The sequence below is a fragment of the Equus quagga genome, chromosome 1 (assembly GCF_021613505.1).
Source record: "Equus quagga isolate Etosha38 chromosome 1, UCLA_HA_Equagga_1.0, whole genome shotgun sequence".
In the NCBI taxonomy this organism is placed as follows: domain Eukaryota; kingdom Metazoa; phylum Chordata; class Mammalia; order Perissodactyla; family Equidae; genus Equus; species Equus quagga.
In genome coordinates, this window is record NC_060267.1 from 36133987 (window position 1) to 36150050 (window position 16064).

Consider the following 16064-nt stretch of genomic DNA (forward strand, 5'->3'; position numbering starts at 1 on the left):
TTCAGTATGTTGAGAAAAAAATATTTTGTCCCCAGGGCGCAACATAAAAACTGGCCTTAACTGACATTTTATATAAATAGTCATCACCCCTTAGAATTCTTTAAAGACATCAGTTCCCTCTTGATCACTGCCGTGAAGATAAAGAATGCCTTAATGACTCTATTGAGGTTATCATTAAAATAAAAGGAGATTTGCAGACATCAGCTATAAATCACTGTAAAATGGCCTATGGGTAACCTTTGACACAACTCATTTGAAATAAACCTCGGATGGATTCACAGCCTTTGGTCAAGCCGGTAGGTGGGCTAAAGGTCTTTTCCATTCACTCCTTCATTTCTTGCAATATTATTTCCTCTCTAAATCACTGGACAACATTTGGATAAATGTAAATTGACGTGTTTTATGTTGAAACAAAATAAGTCCATTCAAATAATAGTGTTGAGGATGTTTATGGCATTTGCTTGAAATATTTACTCTTTTGGTATATACTTTAGATATATGAATACATTTGGAATTTACTTGTAGCTACTTTGTTAAAATATTTCATAGTTTGGTATTAGAAACATTTTGCAAGGGGCCAGAATAATATTACCCAAATTGAGCTCTGCATAGCTACTATCATAATGCAGTATAAAAATTTCTTCAGAATTAAGAAGAAATTACAAGATTTCAATTGTTAATCTGAGTTTTCAAAGGAATTGTTTCTTAACAATCCTCTTCGCTGTTGGCATTTAGACGACAGGGGCAGCTCTGAAAAGTTGCCTAGGCCTACACCCCAATGACTTGGGTTCAAGTCCCAAATTTACTACAGTTATGACTATTGGCAAATCCTTGAATAGCTCTAACCTCATTTTCTTTTTCTGTGAAGTTGGATTGGTGATACCTCACTCTCTTGCTGTGAGACTAAAATAAGACAAAATATAGGAGGCTGTTTTGTAACTTGTAGAGTAAAATTTAGATGTCAGGAAGTAAAGTGAATAATATTAGCAAATCAGCATTAAAAATGAACACATATAAAAATATTGAAGTTATTTAAAAAGTATTAGTTTTTAGGTTACTAAACTTATTAAATATGTTTCTTTATGTTTTGTAATATTTAACTGACTCTCCAAAATATTTATATAACAACTAGTGTATAGTGCTATAAGCATTTCTCTCTTCTTTGAAAATTAGGTCTCTTCATGATAAAGTTGCATTACAAAGTCAGCATTTCTTTTGGAGTAGGGAGAAGTTCCCGGGTAAAAATTGCAGTATTTCTGTATTCAATTAGACATATACTATGCCTTTTCTTTCATTCACTCTCTAATAGATTAATGAGAGGAGAAGGGGGAAACACTTTAAGACAATCATAATTGAAAAATAGTTGCTTTTGATGAATATCTTGGGGAAAGGAAAATAATCTTTATTTCTAATAAAAATCATCTAATCCCAAATAGCAAATTTTATAGGACTGAATGTTCCGGGAGCTCATGCTCTTGATACCTTTTTATGTTTTCAACTTTTCAGAAAAAGTGGTGTGAGGATCCACAGAATAAGGAAGTTATAACCTTATGAAGAGTTCTGAAAATTGCATTTAAATTAAACATCTAAAATCTAAATCTCAGTCCTAGACCAGTGAATCAACCACATTGGTGACAAAGAACTCAGTCTAAATAATCCAGACTAAATGAAATACAGTTCTTTTCTAAATAACTTCCTTCATGACACTCTTTTAGATTAATCACAATGATATTTCTTATGTATTAAAATTTCCTAGCAATAACATAGCCTTACGCTGTTCAATCATTTAGTGTCTATATTGCTTCACCAACTGGAATATAAATTCCTTCTCTCCTGTGAGCACTGTTGGTAATAATGCCTAAAAGATGCTTGTGGAACAAAATAAAGAATAAACCTACCATGTGAGCAAAAAAAAGTGAGACCAGGGCAGACGGGACAGCTCTTCTAATTCTACATCCAGAAAGGAAAATCGCTATTACTGCTCTTAATCTGAAGGGTGAGAATCAATCTGAGTTAAAGCAGGTGGGAGTGAGAGAAGTGAGTTTTGCATTTAAATTTTATTTTTACTTATCTTTGGACTTTTTACCCTTTGTCTTCAATGACTGCCCCTCTTTCTCTGTCTGCAGTGAATGGAGTGAAAAGAGATGTAGTTTGGATGTACTGACCTAGTAAAGTTTCAAGTTAAATTAATAGAAAGCCTGTCGCTAAGGAGTTCCTGACAATGGCTCTGTTAGCTGACATCTCTAAGTAGAAAGCAGAGAGTCCCAGAGATGTCAAACCTTCAACTCTAAGGGGAAAGCAAGAAGAAAAGGGAGCAAAGCTCTGAAGACTGGGAAGAACTACGAAATTCAAGTGATGAGAATCCATTTGAAGACATTTAAATGTGGAGGGATACACGATGGTAGTGCATATATGCCTGCTTTGTTATTCACTAGTCAAAGTGACATTTGCATTGTATGTAGATGTAAAGAAGTTTTAAAACACTTTATGGGAAAGCAATAGAAAAGGACAGAATTTATCAAGAATGAGTCATTGACTAATCTTAACTATCTATGTAATTAACATTTAGTAGTTAATATTTAGTATTCTTTCTATTCAAGACATATGTGGGTAATAAAAACAATTAATATACTGGTGCCTACCCTTTAGAAAGTTGTACTGTAAAGAGTAAGAGTATTCAGATCATCTGTAAAAATCCCTTTGAAGAGTAAAATCTTCTTAAACTATTTAAAATCTGATTATTTTGCCATCAACAAGTCAGGAAAACAACTATGAAATCAAATGAAACACAGTGGTCTGATTGATCTGGTCAGTAATAATAGGGTGCCGCCTTAGTCTTCCCGAACCTTCTTGCTGTGTGTCTCGTTCACCTTCAAATCCATTACACGTGCATGTGCCTGCACACACATATGCACGTCCATCCTTCTCCGAAGTTCCATCCTCAGACAATTTGGGCCTTACTCAAATCTCCCAAATATACACCAGCACACCAGTTAACTATCATTAATCATTAAATAGTTAGTGATTGTGGGTTCACCAGACTTCTTGGGATTTGTGCCCATTAGAACATGTGTGTGCATATATGTGGGCATTAGAAATGAGGTCTTTGATTTAGAGTTAGTGTTAAATGACGTATCTATGATTATGCCTTCTATTTCTTCTCCCTCTTTCTCCCAGATTGACTATCTAAAGATGGTCTGTCTGCTGATAACCAGACCAAAGTTTTCCTAGGTTCTAGAAAAACTTCAATCCCTAAAAGAACCATAGATGGTTTCTGAAAAAGAATTTTTTTAGCCCTCTGAGAGTCTTCCAAAGTTTTTGATTTTGTTCGTTTTCTTTTATGATCAACTCATTCTTTTAATATTTTCACGAGTGCTTCCCCCCCTTGAATAATAAGCCTCTGTGTGATATATTTAACTCTCCCTTAAAGTCCACACTCATTTGGATTGGTGTGTTTATATTGTTCTGCTGTCTTTTTAATATTCATTCCTTTTGTAGATTCAGGTAGAGAAGTTGTGTGCTCATTCTGTACATTCAGGTACAGCTGCACGTGCCATCCCCAACACAGAGCTGGTAATAGAATTTGATCAGTGTCGCTTCTATTTGCTTAGAGTTTATTTTGTAAAGCTGAACTGCTCTGAGAGCTCCTGCTTTATTTTTTTGTGAATCCATTCAATCATTTGATAATTTTGTCATTCTTTATTAATTTTTTTTCACATATCTTCAAGTGGAACTAACGGGAACTTAACTGTGACAAATGCTTTTAATTATGAAATTTAGGACTGGTGAGGTGGTGCCAAGAAAATACTATATTCTTCTTTTACATAGAGTGACCAACTCTTTAATTTCTCCAAAGCATTTTTTAAAAGCTTTTGGAGATTTACATTTAGAGGTTAATAAGAACTGGTATGATTATTAACATCAATTTTTACTGCTATATGCTTTCTCTTGGCCTCTTGGCAGAAGAACTGTTAATCATTTTAAAAGATAATAGCAATCATCCAGATGTAATGAACACGATAGGACAAAATAACCATTATTATTAGGAATTTGAAGTTGACTAGGGGCCAGAGGTTAAGCAAAGTTGAATCTGAAACACCATGCCTTTTATATTGGCTCGTGTTATAACTATTCTCATCAAATATTATTGTTGAGACTTGCGTTCCTCCCATTCTTCCTCTTTTCAAATATGCTTTGAGAAATTTAGTCTGCAGAATTTCTGCGAGTAGGTTTTCATCAGGTATTGTGAGCTAAAGGTCTTCTCATAGATGAGATTCTTCTGAGTAAATATATAGAAACTCTATTTATACAGTATATGTTTAGAACATTTTGAAAATAAGTAGAGGTTAGATAGAGAGTTCATGGAAACTTAAAATCTCAAAAGCTAACTTAGAAATGTTAAAAGGAAGAAGAGGAAATATTAGAAGGAAAGAAAAAGTAAAAAGGAATGACATCTTGCTCTGCAAAGTAAATAAATAAAATGAAGGGAGCTTCGTGAAGTGTATTCACATATTATGATTGAAGAATGAAAAACAGGTACTTTTCCAGAAGTCAAAATGAGGTCATGGTAAAAAATGCTTTGGAGCTGTGTAAAAACAGTGTATATTGGCTACACTTCTTTTATACAGGATGGATGAGTTATCACTGCCTAACAAAATACCCAAAATTTAGTGGCTTTAGGCAATAAACACTTGTCTCACCCAGTTTCTTGAGTCAGGAATCTAGGAGTAGCTTACCTGGGTGGATCTGGCTAAGAGTCTCTCTTGTGGTTGCAATCAAGTTGTCAACTGAGATCGCAGTCATTTGAAAGCTTGACTGGTGCTGGTATATCTACTTCCAAACTGGCTCACTCTCAAGCCCAACAAGTAAGTGCTGGTTCTTGGCAGGAGACCTCAGTTTCTTGCCAGGTGGACCTCTCCATAGGCTGTTTGAGCGTCCTCACAACACAGCAGCTGGCTACCCTCTGGGGGTGATTTTGGCCCTCAAGAAATGTTTGCTCACGTCTGGATACATTTTTGCTTGCTGCAACTTGGGCAGCAGTGCTACAAGCACCTAGTGGTCAGAGACCAGGAATATTTCCAAACATCCTACAGTGCCCAGGACAGTCACTCACAACAAAGAATTATTCAGCCCAAAAGGTCGGTAGTGTCAACGTTGAGGAACCCTGCCACAGAGCAAGTGGTCCAACACAGAGGAAGGTAGAAGCTGCAATGTCTTTTATGACCTGGTAACAGGAGTCAAACTGTCATTTCTACAATATCCTATTGGTTATGTAGATCAGTCCTATTCATTGTGGGAGGGGATCTGAGTTATGGAAGGCCATCTTGGAGGCTGGCTACCACAGAAGGGCTTTGTGTATAGAAAGAAGGGCACTTTTGGTTTAGATATTTGAAAGCAATTTTTTAAATTAAAAAATGAATGTGAAATATTATTGATATTCCAAAAACCACACTTTATTCTTTCCTCTGTGTTCAAATATATATGTGTGTGTGTGTACAATGTCCACTACTGAGTCATTAAACCAACAAAGTCAGAAATCAAGGAAAACACTCTATTTTAAGGATGAGCAAGCAGGCATTTTAAACAACAAATTAAATGATGGATACTATTTGAATAGCTTTAAATTAATCAAGGGCCAACAATTTAAATGTAAAAGCAATGTGTAATTACCACATTGAAGCAAATGTCCTTTACACTACTAGCATCCACTTTTAAAAGGAGCAGGTATACATTAAGCAAAAGCGTAAAATGGCAAAATAAGGAAGTCAAATGAGGAGTTAGAACATATTTCCCCTAGCTAAATAACTTAAGACTTGCATTTAAATGGCAATCAAGTCTGATGTTAGCATTAACAGAGCAAAAGCATACCTACCAAAAAATTCCTGGAGCACTATCTGCTTGGTTAATAAGGCATCTTGCAATTTATAAGTCCAAAAGCAAACATGTTCATGAAAGGGGCTTCAGGACCATGTGTTCTGATTTTTAGGTAACAGGTACCTACTAATGAAGTGTGGAGTTTGGACGGCCACATGAGTAGGACTCCTGATTCTTCAGGGACTAAGAAAACAAATTTAAGGTTGTTAAAGTTAGTTTTATCTTATATTACTTTGATTGAGTCTTGCACGTAAATGCAAACCTTTTCTCATCTAAGTTCTTCCTTAAGGAAGATCAAGGACATTCCAATCTTTTTGGAGACCCTCATCATATTTGTTTTGTTTTCTTTTTCTCTCTAGTAAACCTCTACTCCATCCTAGAAAGAAATGTCTTATTTGGGTGGGAAAGGTGAAAGAGGTCTCCCACAGTGAACAGTAGGAATAGAAGAAGAGAGAAGATGACTGTGAGCATAAGCTACAGGAGAGAGGGGCAGCGGCAGTGCACAGTATGCAATTCAGCCTGTCGTGGAACTTCCCTACTTAATTTAATACGATTAATTCATCAGAGAGGATAATAGCAGCAGCGTGATTAATTTTGCAACATGTTTCATGAATGCCTTTACTCTTCCCCATATGTTATTATTGCTGCTACTTCACATGAGTATTTACGATAAATATGGGGACAATCATAGTTTTCAAATTTTGCAGAGGAAGTAGCCTGAAATTATGTATATATTTTTATTCAATTACTTTATGGCTATTAAAGAATTAAAGTGTATTTATAAATGAAACAATATAATAAATGCATAGACAAACTGTCCTCACAAAACTCAGTTTAAATAAAACACAATTCCATATACATCTATACCTAGGCCTTAAATAAAAAGTAAACTTCTTTGTTCTCTTAGTGCTGACCACACGAAACCAAAGCCTCAAAGCTACATGCCTAGATGTCAGTTGATTTTCGTATTTCTACTGCCTGACATATAACAGCCATTAATAAATAGATGAAGTTCTATTCAATAAATGATGAATGAATGGATGAATAAATGTATATATTCTTGTCTGTTGCTATTAAAGTGCTATAAATTTAACTGCCAAATAAATATTTGATTTTCAATAACTACTTTAGGTAAATATTTAACAAAATAGAATTTTGAGAGAACGTTTTATGGCGTGAACTAGATCATCAATTAAATAATGAGACTGAGTAAAGATGTAAACAAAGGTGAAATTTTTATTCCAGAGGGTATAATCATTTGCACATCTTTCGTGATGCATCTTGTAGTCCAAGGACCTGCATGTAGGTATATTTCCATATATGTGAAGAACAAGGATGCAAATAGGAAGAAAAGAGTAGACTTCTTTAGGGTATTGGTGTCCCTGTTTTCTACTTCTCTATTAAAATTCCTTAGCAAAGAAATGAACGAAGTGTTAAGGAATGAGGAGAGAGAAATAACCCTCAAGATTCCGGAGGATGATTTTTCTTTGATAAATTATGTTTGATTTCTATGAGTAATTTAGTCTTTGCACATTATAAAATTATGACTATCATACAATTATATTAGAGTAACATGTTTTTCCTGGAATAAACTTATTATTTGAAAATGATCTAAATGAATTATATTTTAATTTTATCTGTTTATTTTACAGTGTTTGTTAAGTTTACTTGGAATAATTTTTGCATTCATGGTGACAATTGATATTTCTTCAGTGCATCAAAGGCTGTTTGTGTCAAATTCTTTTCATTATCCAATTTATTTTTTATCTGTGTGGAGGATTTTCATTGGCTGATATACAAATTCATTAGGACCTCTGCAATAGTTCTACTTCTGTGACCACCAGCTGATGTTAAGTGAAATATTTGCTCTCAGACAGGTCATAGTAGCTATAAGGAAATGGGACTTGCTTAAAGGATATGTTTGTTTGGCTTGTACTTGTTTTGTATTCTATTTCAGACAACTAAAATTAGACTACACTTTATTAGGAAGTTATAATCATGAATAGGTTCTTAAAACTTGTATTTGGATATACAAAATCTTATTCTCTTGAATATTATTGCATGAATTATTGTATTTTCTAGCATATTGTACACAAACCCTTTGTGTATCTATCACTATCAAACTATCACTTTGTGTATAAATGAAATAATTATGAAATATGCTATTTTCGAAAGCTTCAAAGGGCAAAATCTTTTAACAATTAGACAAGTAATTAAAGGAAAATTGCTTTCCTCATTGCTTGGTGGTGTACTTGATAGAAATGCTATCTTTTCCAATGCTTTCTTGACCTTGAAAATTACTTACATTCTTTCATATGTAAATTATTTATTTACAATTTTGAAATGTGTGTTTAATCTGTAAGAATAGGTGTTGGTCATGGTAAGCCTTCAAATTCCTCCTAAATAAGATATTGCAAATTCAAAAAGGTAGAAAATGCCTTACCTTTGGCATTTATTGTACATGTTCATAATTATGAGCATGCATGTCATAAATAAATAGTCCATTCCATTTTATAGTTAAGGTTTTTAAATTTTCATCTAGTCAAATGAAAAATAATTAATAGAAAATGGCAAACTATTGTAATTTTTGTATTTTTCATGAATAATAGGCATTTGTTATAGTAGCTCAGTAATAAATTATTAAAAGAACCAAATTGTGTAATAATATCATATAATGGGTCAAAATTACTTATATAGTCACCAGTAGAAGGATCAAGTGTGTGGGTTCTTATTAATATACCATTAGCCTGGTCACACAATGAAAGAGAATGAAAAGGCAATTTTGAATGACATTTCGATCAACTTTGCAACTGTCAACCTCTATTATGTCCTTGGGGCTTTGTACTTTTTGGCTTGCAGACATCTGTGTTGCCTTGCGTGGAGAAGAATATTAAGAGTTCTAGTGGGTCTCCTGCTCTGATAAATGCTTTGGGTAGTCATTTTTCAGTATGAGCATGTAATAGTTCTTAGTGCTTAAAGCTAAGCATATGACATTTCACTCCATCAGCACCCACTTGTGCATCATCTTCATCGACACCACCATTCCCCCATACACACATTCACACTCTATTTCCTCTTTGCTCATAAATCTTCTCTGTTGCAACTCTGAGAATATATTCCTTCTTCTTTTTTTTTTCTGCACAGTCAAGTGAAACAGCTACCTTTAATTTCTCCAAGAACCCCCTCAAAACTTTAGCAAGAGTTGTAATGATGTCAAAAGAAATTTTCAGGCCATGATGACAAGAGCCAGTAGTTTCACACAGAAAGTAGTCAGCAGGTACAGCATTTGATGGGGGAAAAAGTGCCTAGAATATTTACAACTGCATAGTAAACAGTCAATAAACCTCCTATCTGACAGGATATTTAGGCTGAATTAACAACAAGAAAATCCGGACTCTAATCTTTATTGGCCTGCTTATTCTCAGTGGTATTTAGTTTATTATGCACTTGCATGTTTTCATTTATTATTACCATATAGTATGTTCTGATAAAATTTTAAAGATTGAGATAAATTATATGTTATATTATTATATTATATATTATATTATATATAATGTTATCTCCTGGTATTGAGGAAGCTTTTTAAGGGGTTTTGAAATCTAATAAATAAAAATTTTAAAAATAACCTCCTTTTATATTATATATGGCCATGGCTCTCAAATGTTACTGTGCATCAGAATCACCTGGGAATGCTTGTTAAAACACAGGTTACAGGAAGCCACCTCCTAAGTTCTGAGGATAGAGAATTTGACTTTCTAACAAGTTCCCAGGTGGTGCTTATGGTACTAGTCTAAGGACCACATTTTGAGAACTACTCATCCACACTGGAATATAGAAAAAAAGGGACACGAGACTCTCCCGAGTTTCTGCCAATCATAGCATCATATATAAGGATTAGGGGTGACCAGCTCAACTAAATGTTTCGAATTGAAAGATCTAGGAATAATTTTGCCCCTGTAGTTTTTAAAATGCTGAAGTAAACTTTTCATGATTATGTATTGAGCCAGTCATAGAATTATCTTACTTCACTTCCCTCCAAGATTCTATGAATCCATATGAATTTGGTATAATGGTCATAAATTTATTATGCATCTAACATGATCCCAGATTGCTGTTTGAATTCTCGTAGGTTTTCAAATGACTGTTCTTTTCTCTGAAACAGAAAATAATGTTAGAGTAATTTTTCCTAGTCTGTTTCTGGCTTTCCTAAGTGTAGCTAACCATGGACTCTAATAATAATAAATCACTTTAAAAAATATAAACTTGAAATAGATGTCATATTATACCATTTTACCACTTTTGTAAAGTGAGTTATTTCAATGTTTTTTTGATAAATATATGCATAAAATTTGGGGAAAATTAATTAATATATGTTTCTTTGTCATCAAATCACTTGATTCTAAATTATTCAACTTTCAACAAGTTATCCTCCTACTGGTAGATATTTTATGTTCTCAACTCATGAAGATGAAACAGTAGCTAAATGGAAATTAAATTTTTATTCTACAATGATATCTCTGTAAAATGAGATATAATGTAAACAATAAAGGACAAGCAAATGACATCATATTTCAATTTTAGAACACAGAAAAGGCATAACTTCTCAGTTTGCAATGAAAGTGATGTAATGTTAATATTATCTGGCTCTTATGAATGATGTGATAGAAATTTTAATGATAATTGTATCCATTGTATCCATAAATTTTAGAATGAAATTACATAACAGCTATTATAGAAAGGTATAAAATAGAATGTAAACTATGTAAACTTGACCTATTTAAACATAGAACAATTGGAAATCACCATACGTGCTGACCAACCACATACAAATCTTCATACCACTGTGTAATACATTGTAAGGAAGATCTGGAAAACAAGTCTAGATTTAAAAAACATAATGTTAAGTGTTTAGAACAGTGTTGCATATAAATAAATAGTACATATTAGTATAATGGTAATTATGTTTATTTTCATTTTTAGATCAAATCCAAAAGTATTTTTGTGAGACCTGGGAGAAAAGATTATTTTCTAAGAAAGTTAGAAAGTTCTCCTCTTTTTTGTATTTAATTTGCAGAGCAGTTTTGGTCAGAGATATACATCATTGAACTCCTCCGTCGTGGATGTTCTAGGCACTCTGCCTAAGCACCAGAGTACAAAGATGCATGTGACTCAACCCCTGTTCTTTGGAGATTGAAAAAAACCTATCTACATCATAATTTTATATGAACTATATATTCTCTCTCAATGAAAATGAATAGTACAATGAATAGCTTTTTAAGAATCTTTCTTACAGGTTACATCAGTTACATGCTTTCTGGATAGTTGAGTGCATGTGTACTTTCTCTCATACAAAAGGTTTTTCATAATATGTAGTTGAAAGTGACATTGTTGATAGCTAACCAAACACTGTAACGTTCAGATTGAATGTTAAGATCACTGACTGGTAGAGTAATAAGATGGGAAATGACAGGCTGTATACCTGTGTTTTTCTGGGTGTTTTTGATCAGCCTTTCCTTATCACAGCTCATGTTCTAATGATCATTGCAGGATGAAGTGGCACAGCCACTGAACCTATCAGCTAAACCCAAGACCTCTGATGGCAAATCACCCACATCACCCACCTCTCCCCATATGCCAGCTCTGAGAATAAACAGTGGGGCAGGCCCCCTCAAAGCCTCTGTCCCAGCAGCATTAGCTAGTCCTTCAGCCAGAGTTAGCACAATAGGTAAGTTCTGTTTCTTTTGTTCTTGCTGATTTTCTGTTTATGGCAATTGAATGAAATAATATTTTCATGGCAAATTTTGTATACCTTGTGCATGGCGTTAGTTCTATAGGAGAGTTTCAATTTGATGAATCTCATAGGTCTGTTTTAAATATGCAAATGAAGTTTATAACAGAAGTCCCAGTTATAATATCCCCCTGAAAATCTAATTTGAACTGGTTATGTTTATTGATGTAGCTAATGTTGTTAAGTTTACGAAAAAAAGACACCTAAATGACTAATCACAGAGAGCAATTTTTCCAGAATGTCGTTGTTAGGTGACTTGCCTTTTTCATCACTGAAATTTATTTCCATTTTTTGTGATGCGTACAAAATGTACATAATGATGAAATACATTCTGTCTGGATCAGCAGTCAACCATCAGGATGTGAAGTTTGTTCAGTTCCATACTATTTGAGATTTACTTGAACACACCGAAGTAGGATAAAGAGTGGGTAGCTTCAGTTCTCCATAACTGCCATTTCACTGCAGTAAACAAACACTAGAAAATGCTTCTATAAGCTAACTTTTAAAAGAAAAGTCCAATGGTTTTCATTTTAGTAACACATAAGTTAGATTGTAACTACTTACTTTAACCCATATTTATTGGTGTTTATTATTTGCATACAGTTAAGAGGAGGCCAGCACAGACTAGCCCTCAAGGAGCTCATGGCTTAGTTGAGGAAAAGTCATCTATCCTATAGTACAAGTCACCTATTGTAAGTGCTCTTCCAGAGTACCACAGATACAATCCTACAATCAAACAGAGGAGAATGTTGGATTCTATTTGGGAAGAATAAGTTGGAGGTAGGCTAATTCAAATGGAACCTCTAAGAAGAGATACATTCCTAGGCATTTTAGGTTGTGAGAAAAACCCAGAGTGAAGGAGCATATTTTTGAGAAATGTGCTGGTTTGGCTAGACTATGAGTGTGTAGTGTAAAGTGATCAGAGCTAAAGCTGAAAGGGGCAGATGGAGTCCGATTGAATGCTATCTTAAGATATTTTGACTTTTTCTCCTGACAGCAATGTGATCAGAACTTTAAGAAGAGTATTGGCAGTGGAAAGAGATTGGAATCAGAGAAGTCATTGTTCTAGTGCAGGACAAGAGTAAGTTACATGAAATAGAAATAGGCAATGAAAAAGAAAAGGAAAGAATAGATCGAAGGGAGATTATTAAAGAATTGATGTAACTTATCTACAATAGCATGTACCTGATGAAGTTCAAGTTGGAGACAGAGGAGTCTAGAATTTTGAGTTTATAAGGTGAGAAGGGTAGTGCCCCCCTTAAGAGTGAAAGACAAGCCCAGAGTGGAAGCAGGTTTGGGGAAAGACATATACATAAAGATTTAATAAGTGTTGAATTTGAAATGCGAGGAGCCAGTTAGGTAGAGATGCTCACGAGGAAACTGTAAATGTAAGTCTGATATATAAAAAGGGTGCTAGAATTTTAGATATGGAAATTATTTATTAAGGAGGCTGTTGAAGCCATGAGAGCATTTCTTCACTAAAAAAGTGTGCAGTAAGAAGAGAAGTGAGGTAAAGAATCATAGGTATTACCTACTGTATTCGTTATCTATTACTGCTTAACAGATTAACTTAAAACTCAGCAGCTTTAAACAACGAACATTTATTATATCACAGTTTCTAAGGGTCAGGAATCTGCAAGCAGCTTAGCTGGGTGATTCTGGCTTAGGGTCTCTCTTATGGTTACAGTCAAGATGTTCACCGGGCTGCAGTCGTCTATAGACTTCACTGAGGTTGGATGAGCTTTTCCCAAGAGACTCACTCACATCCCTGTTGGCCTGAGAGCTCAGTTCTTTGCCATGTGGGTCTTTCCATGGAGCTACTCATAGCATGGCAGCTAGCTTTCCCCAGAGTGAGTCATCGAAGAGGGAGAGCAAAGAGAAAGCCACGGTGCCTTTTGTGACCTGGTCTCCAAAGTCACATACAGTCCGATCTGCTTTATTCTTTCCATTATAAGAGAATCACTAAGTCAGCCTAACTCAGAGGAAGGGGAATTATGCTCCAACTTTGGAGAGAGGAATATCAAAGTATCTTTGGACGTATTTTAAAACCACTACACTTTTTTAGGGGAAAAACTGATGAAGAGCAAGTGAGTGTTTTAGAATAAAAATGAATATAAGACAGTGTCCCGCAGGCTTAGCAAAAGTGAAAGTTTCAGAAAGAAGGCGTTATTTAATGATGTCACATTCTGCAGAAAAGTTAAAAATCATGACGAAGAAAAGCCGTAGGATTTTTCTGGAGATCATGGTTGGGTAGACGCTGACATAGAGGTTTTAGTAGAATGGTTGAGCAGAATTCCAGTTACAAAGATTTGAAGACTATGAGGGAAGAAAGGGCAGTTGATATAGAGACCAGTCTTTTTGTAAGCTCAGTGTCGAGAAGTGATTATATTTTGAGAAGGCTGAATAGAGATAAGTTTTAGAATAGGAAAATCATATATATAAAAAACATATACATATATAGTAAGGGGAAAGAAGAGTTGGAAAGATATAGAGATATGAAAGAGTGCCTGCATGATGATGGAGCAAGGAAAGGAGATAATGAGAAAATATTAGCCTTGGAAAGGAGAAAAGCTCCTTCGTCTTTCTGAGACTGAAGGAAATGAAGAAGAAAAGGGTGAAGTTACAGAAAAATTCTAAGATGGACAGAAAGGAAACTAAAGGAGTGTATTTCAAATGCTTCAATCTCCACAGAGTGGAATTTCAGATTGTTTACCAAGAGGAGGTCAGTCTGGGGCACAGTGAGAAGAGAAATAGTGAAAACTTAAGTTTGGAGAAGGTTTAGGGTACACATATGCTCTTTACCATCATGCACCATTCTGTTATGATCTCTCAGTTAACTTTGCTCAGCATCCGAAATGGATGTCAAGTAAGATTTGCTTTCATGCCCTAAATATGTAAGAGAAAAAATATTTTATTTGGCAAGAATGATTCACTTCCGTAATAGACCTGAAGGATCATAAATATCACAGTGTTGGTATATGAGCTTCCTTTATAATGTCACTAGACCTAGAGTATTTAACTAACAGAATAACTAATATATTTGCATTTTTATCACATGAGGATTTTTTACTCCAGCTTTCCAAGGATTAAGTATGACAAAATATTTTATAAAGGCAAGACTGTATTTAATGACATTTATCATCTGACTTTCTCCACTACTAAAACTTCTTTTATATTTTTCCCTGAAAAGTTCCTTCACCACATACACATCCCTCATATTTTCCAAGGATTTTGAGGCCACTACAATTTACTTTTTTCTTTTCGACAAATGCAGATGTTGAAAGCTGAAACTGTAATGAGTAATAATGTAGTTGGATAAAAGCTATGAGCATTAATGGTGTTGTAAAGGTCACCCCTGAAAGAAGAATTAATGTGTTATGCCATTAATAAACCACAGAAAACTGAACCAAAAGATACGTTATCGTTACTGACATGGGGCTCTTTGCTATATATCTATTAGCTACAAATATATAAAGTGAGTTTTTGAGGTTGGTGACCAATATTACAGTGTATTCTATAAGAATTCTTTTGATTACACAATGATAGGCAGCTCCAAAGAAAGGGGATCCTTAAAAGGCATGAATAGTTCAGAAGAATGCTGGATAATTTTAGAATCTTTTGACCAGATGTTATCTTTCCCTTATTGGCCTTTTCTGCCTATGTTGTGCATATGTTTAACACTTTTAACTTTTTTAAAAGCATTTTTGATCTATTTTCTTACCGCAGCTAATTTTAGAATTACAGACCCTTAACTAGATCGAACAAATATCGATATCATCTAGTCAAAACTTGTTATTTTACAGATAGGGAACCAAGGCCTGTAGAGGCTAAGTGCTTATCCAGGGATTCCAAGTTCTTGTCACAGTGTTGACAGTTCTGTGGTCCCATGTTTATTACCTCTGTTTTAATTTCAAGAAAGCAAATGTCCATGAAGACCTAGTAACTTGCCCAAACTCACAGCCAGTGCAGTTTGAGGCCTTTCTAGTGTGGTCTGTGGGTTGACATGTTTTCTTTTTAGTTGTTGCCTTTTGGTAGCCTCCCTGCATTAGGTGCTCTACTCAATCATTTATTGATCCTTTCACTCATCCATCTAATAAATGAGTATTCAATATCTTTTCTTTGCTATACACTTTGCTAAGTCTGGAGGATAAGCAGATGAAAGTCTTGGACTGAGGCTTTAGATGCCTACAGTCTTTGTTCTCTCCTGTCTTTGGAAGACATTGAAACATACCATTCTTACCCTTCATTCCTCAGAGGCATTAGCACATGAAAAGCAAAACTTTATCTGAGCATATGCAGTAGATGCACATTGATTAAATAAAATCAAGGGGATGCCGGCCCAGTGATGTAGCAATTAAGTTCACTCACTCTGCTTCGGCATCACAGGGTTCACAGGTTCAGA

At 34.7% G+C, this 16064-nt stretch overlaps 1 protein-coding gene across 12 annotated transcripts in view; it reads left to right on the plus strand.

The window, feature by feature from the left end:
• SOX5 (SRY-box transcription factor 5) overlaps positions 1 to 16064 on the plus strand; it is a 952037-nt gene that overhangs the window by 896468 nt on the left and 39505 nt on the right. For all 12 annotated transcript variants that reach the window (XM_046641348.1, XM_046641339.1, XM_046641321.1 and 9 more), the window contains one exon: positions 11422 to 11599. In XM_046641348.1, the coding sequence (XP_046497304.1) occupies positions 11422 to 11599 (178 nt within the window). The remainder of the gene's footprint in view (positions 1 to 11421; positions 11600 to 16064) is intronic.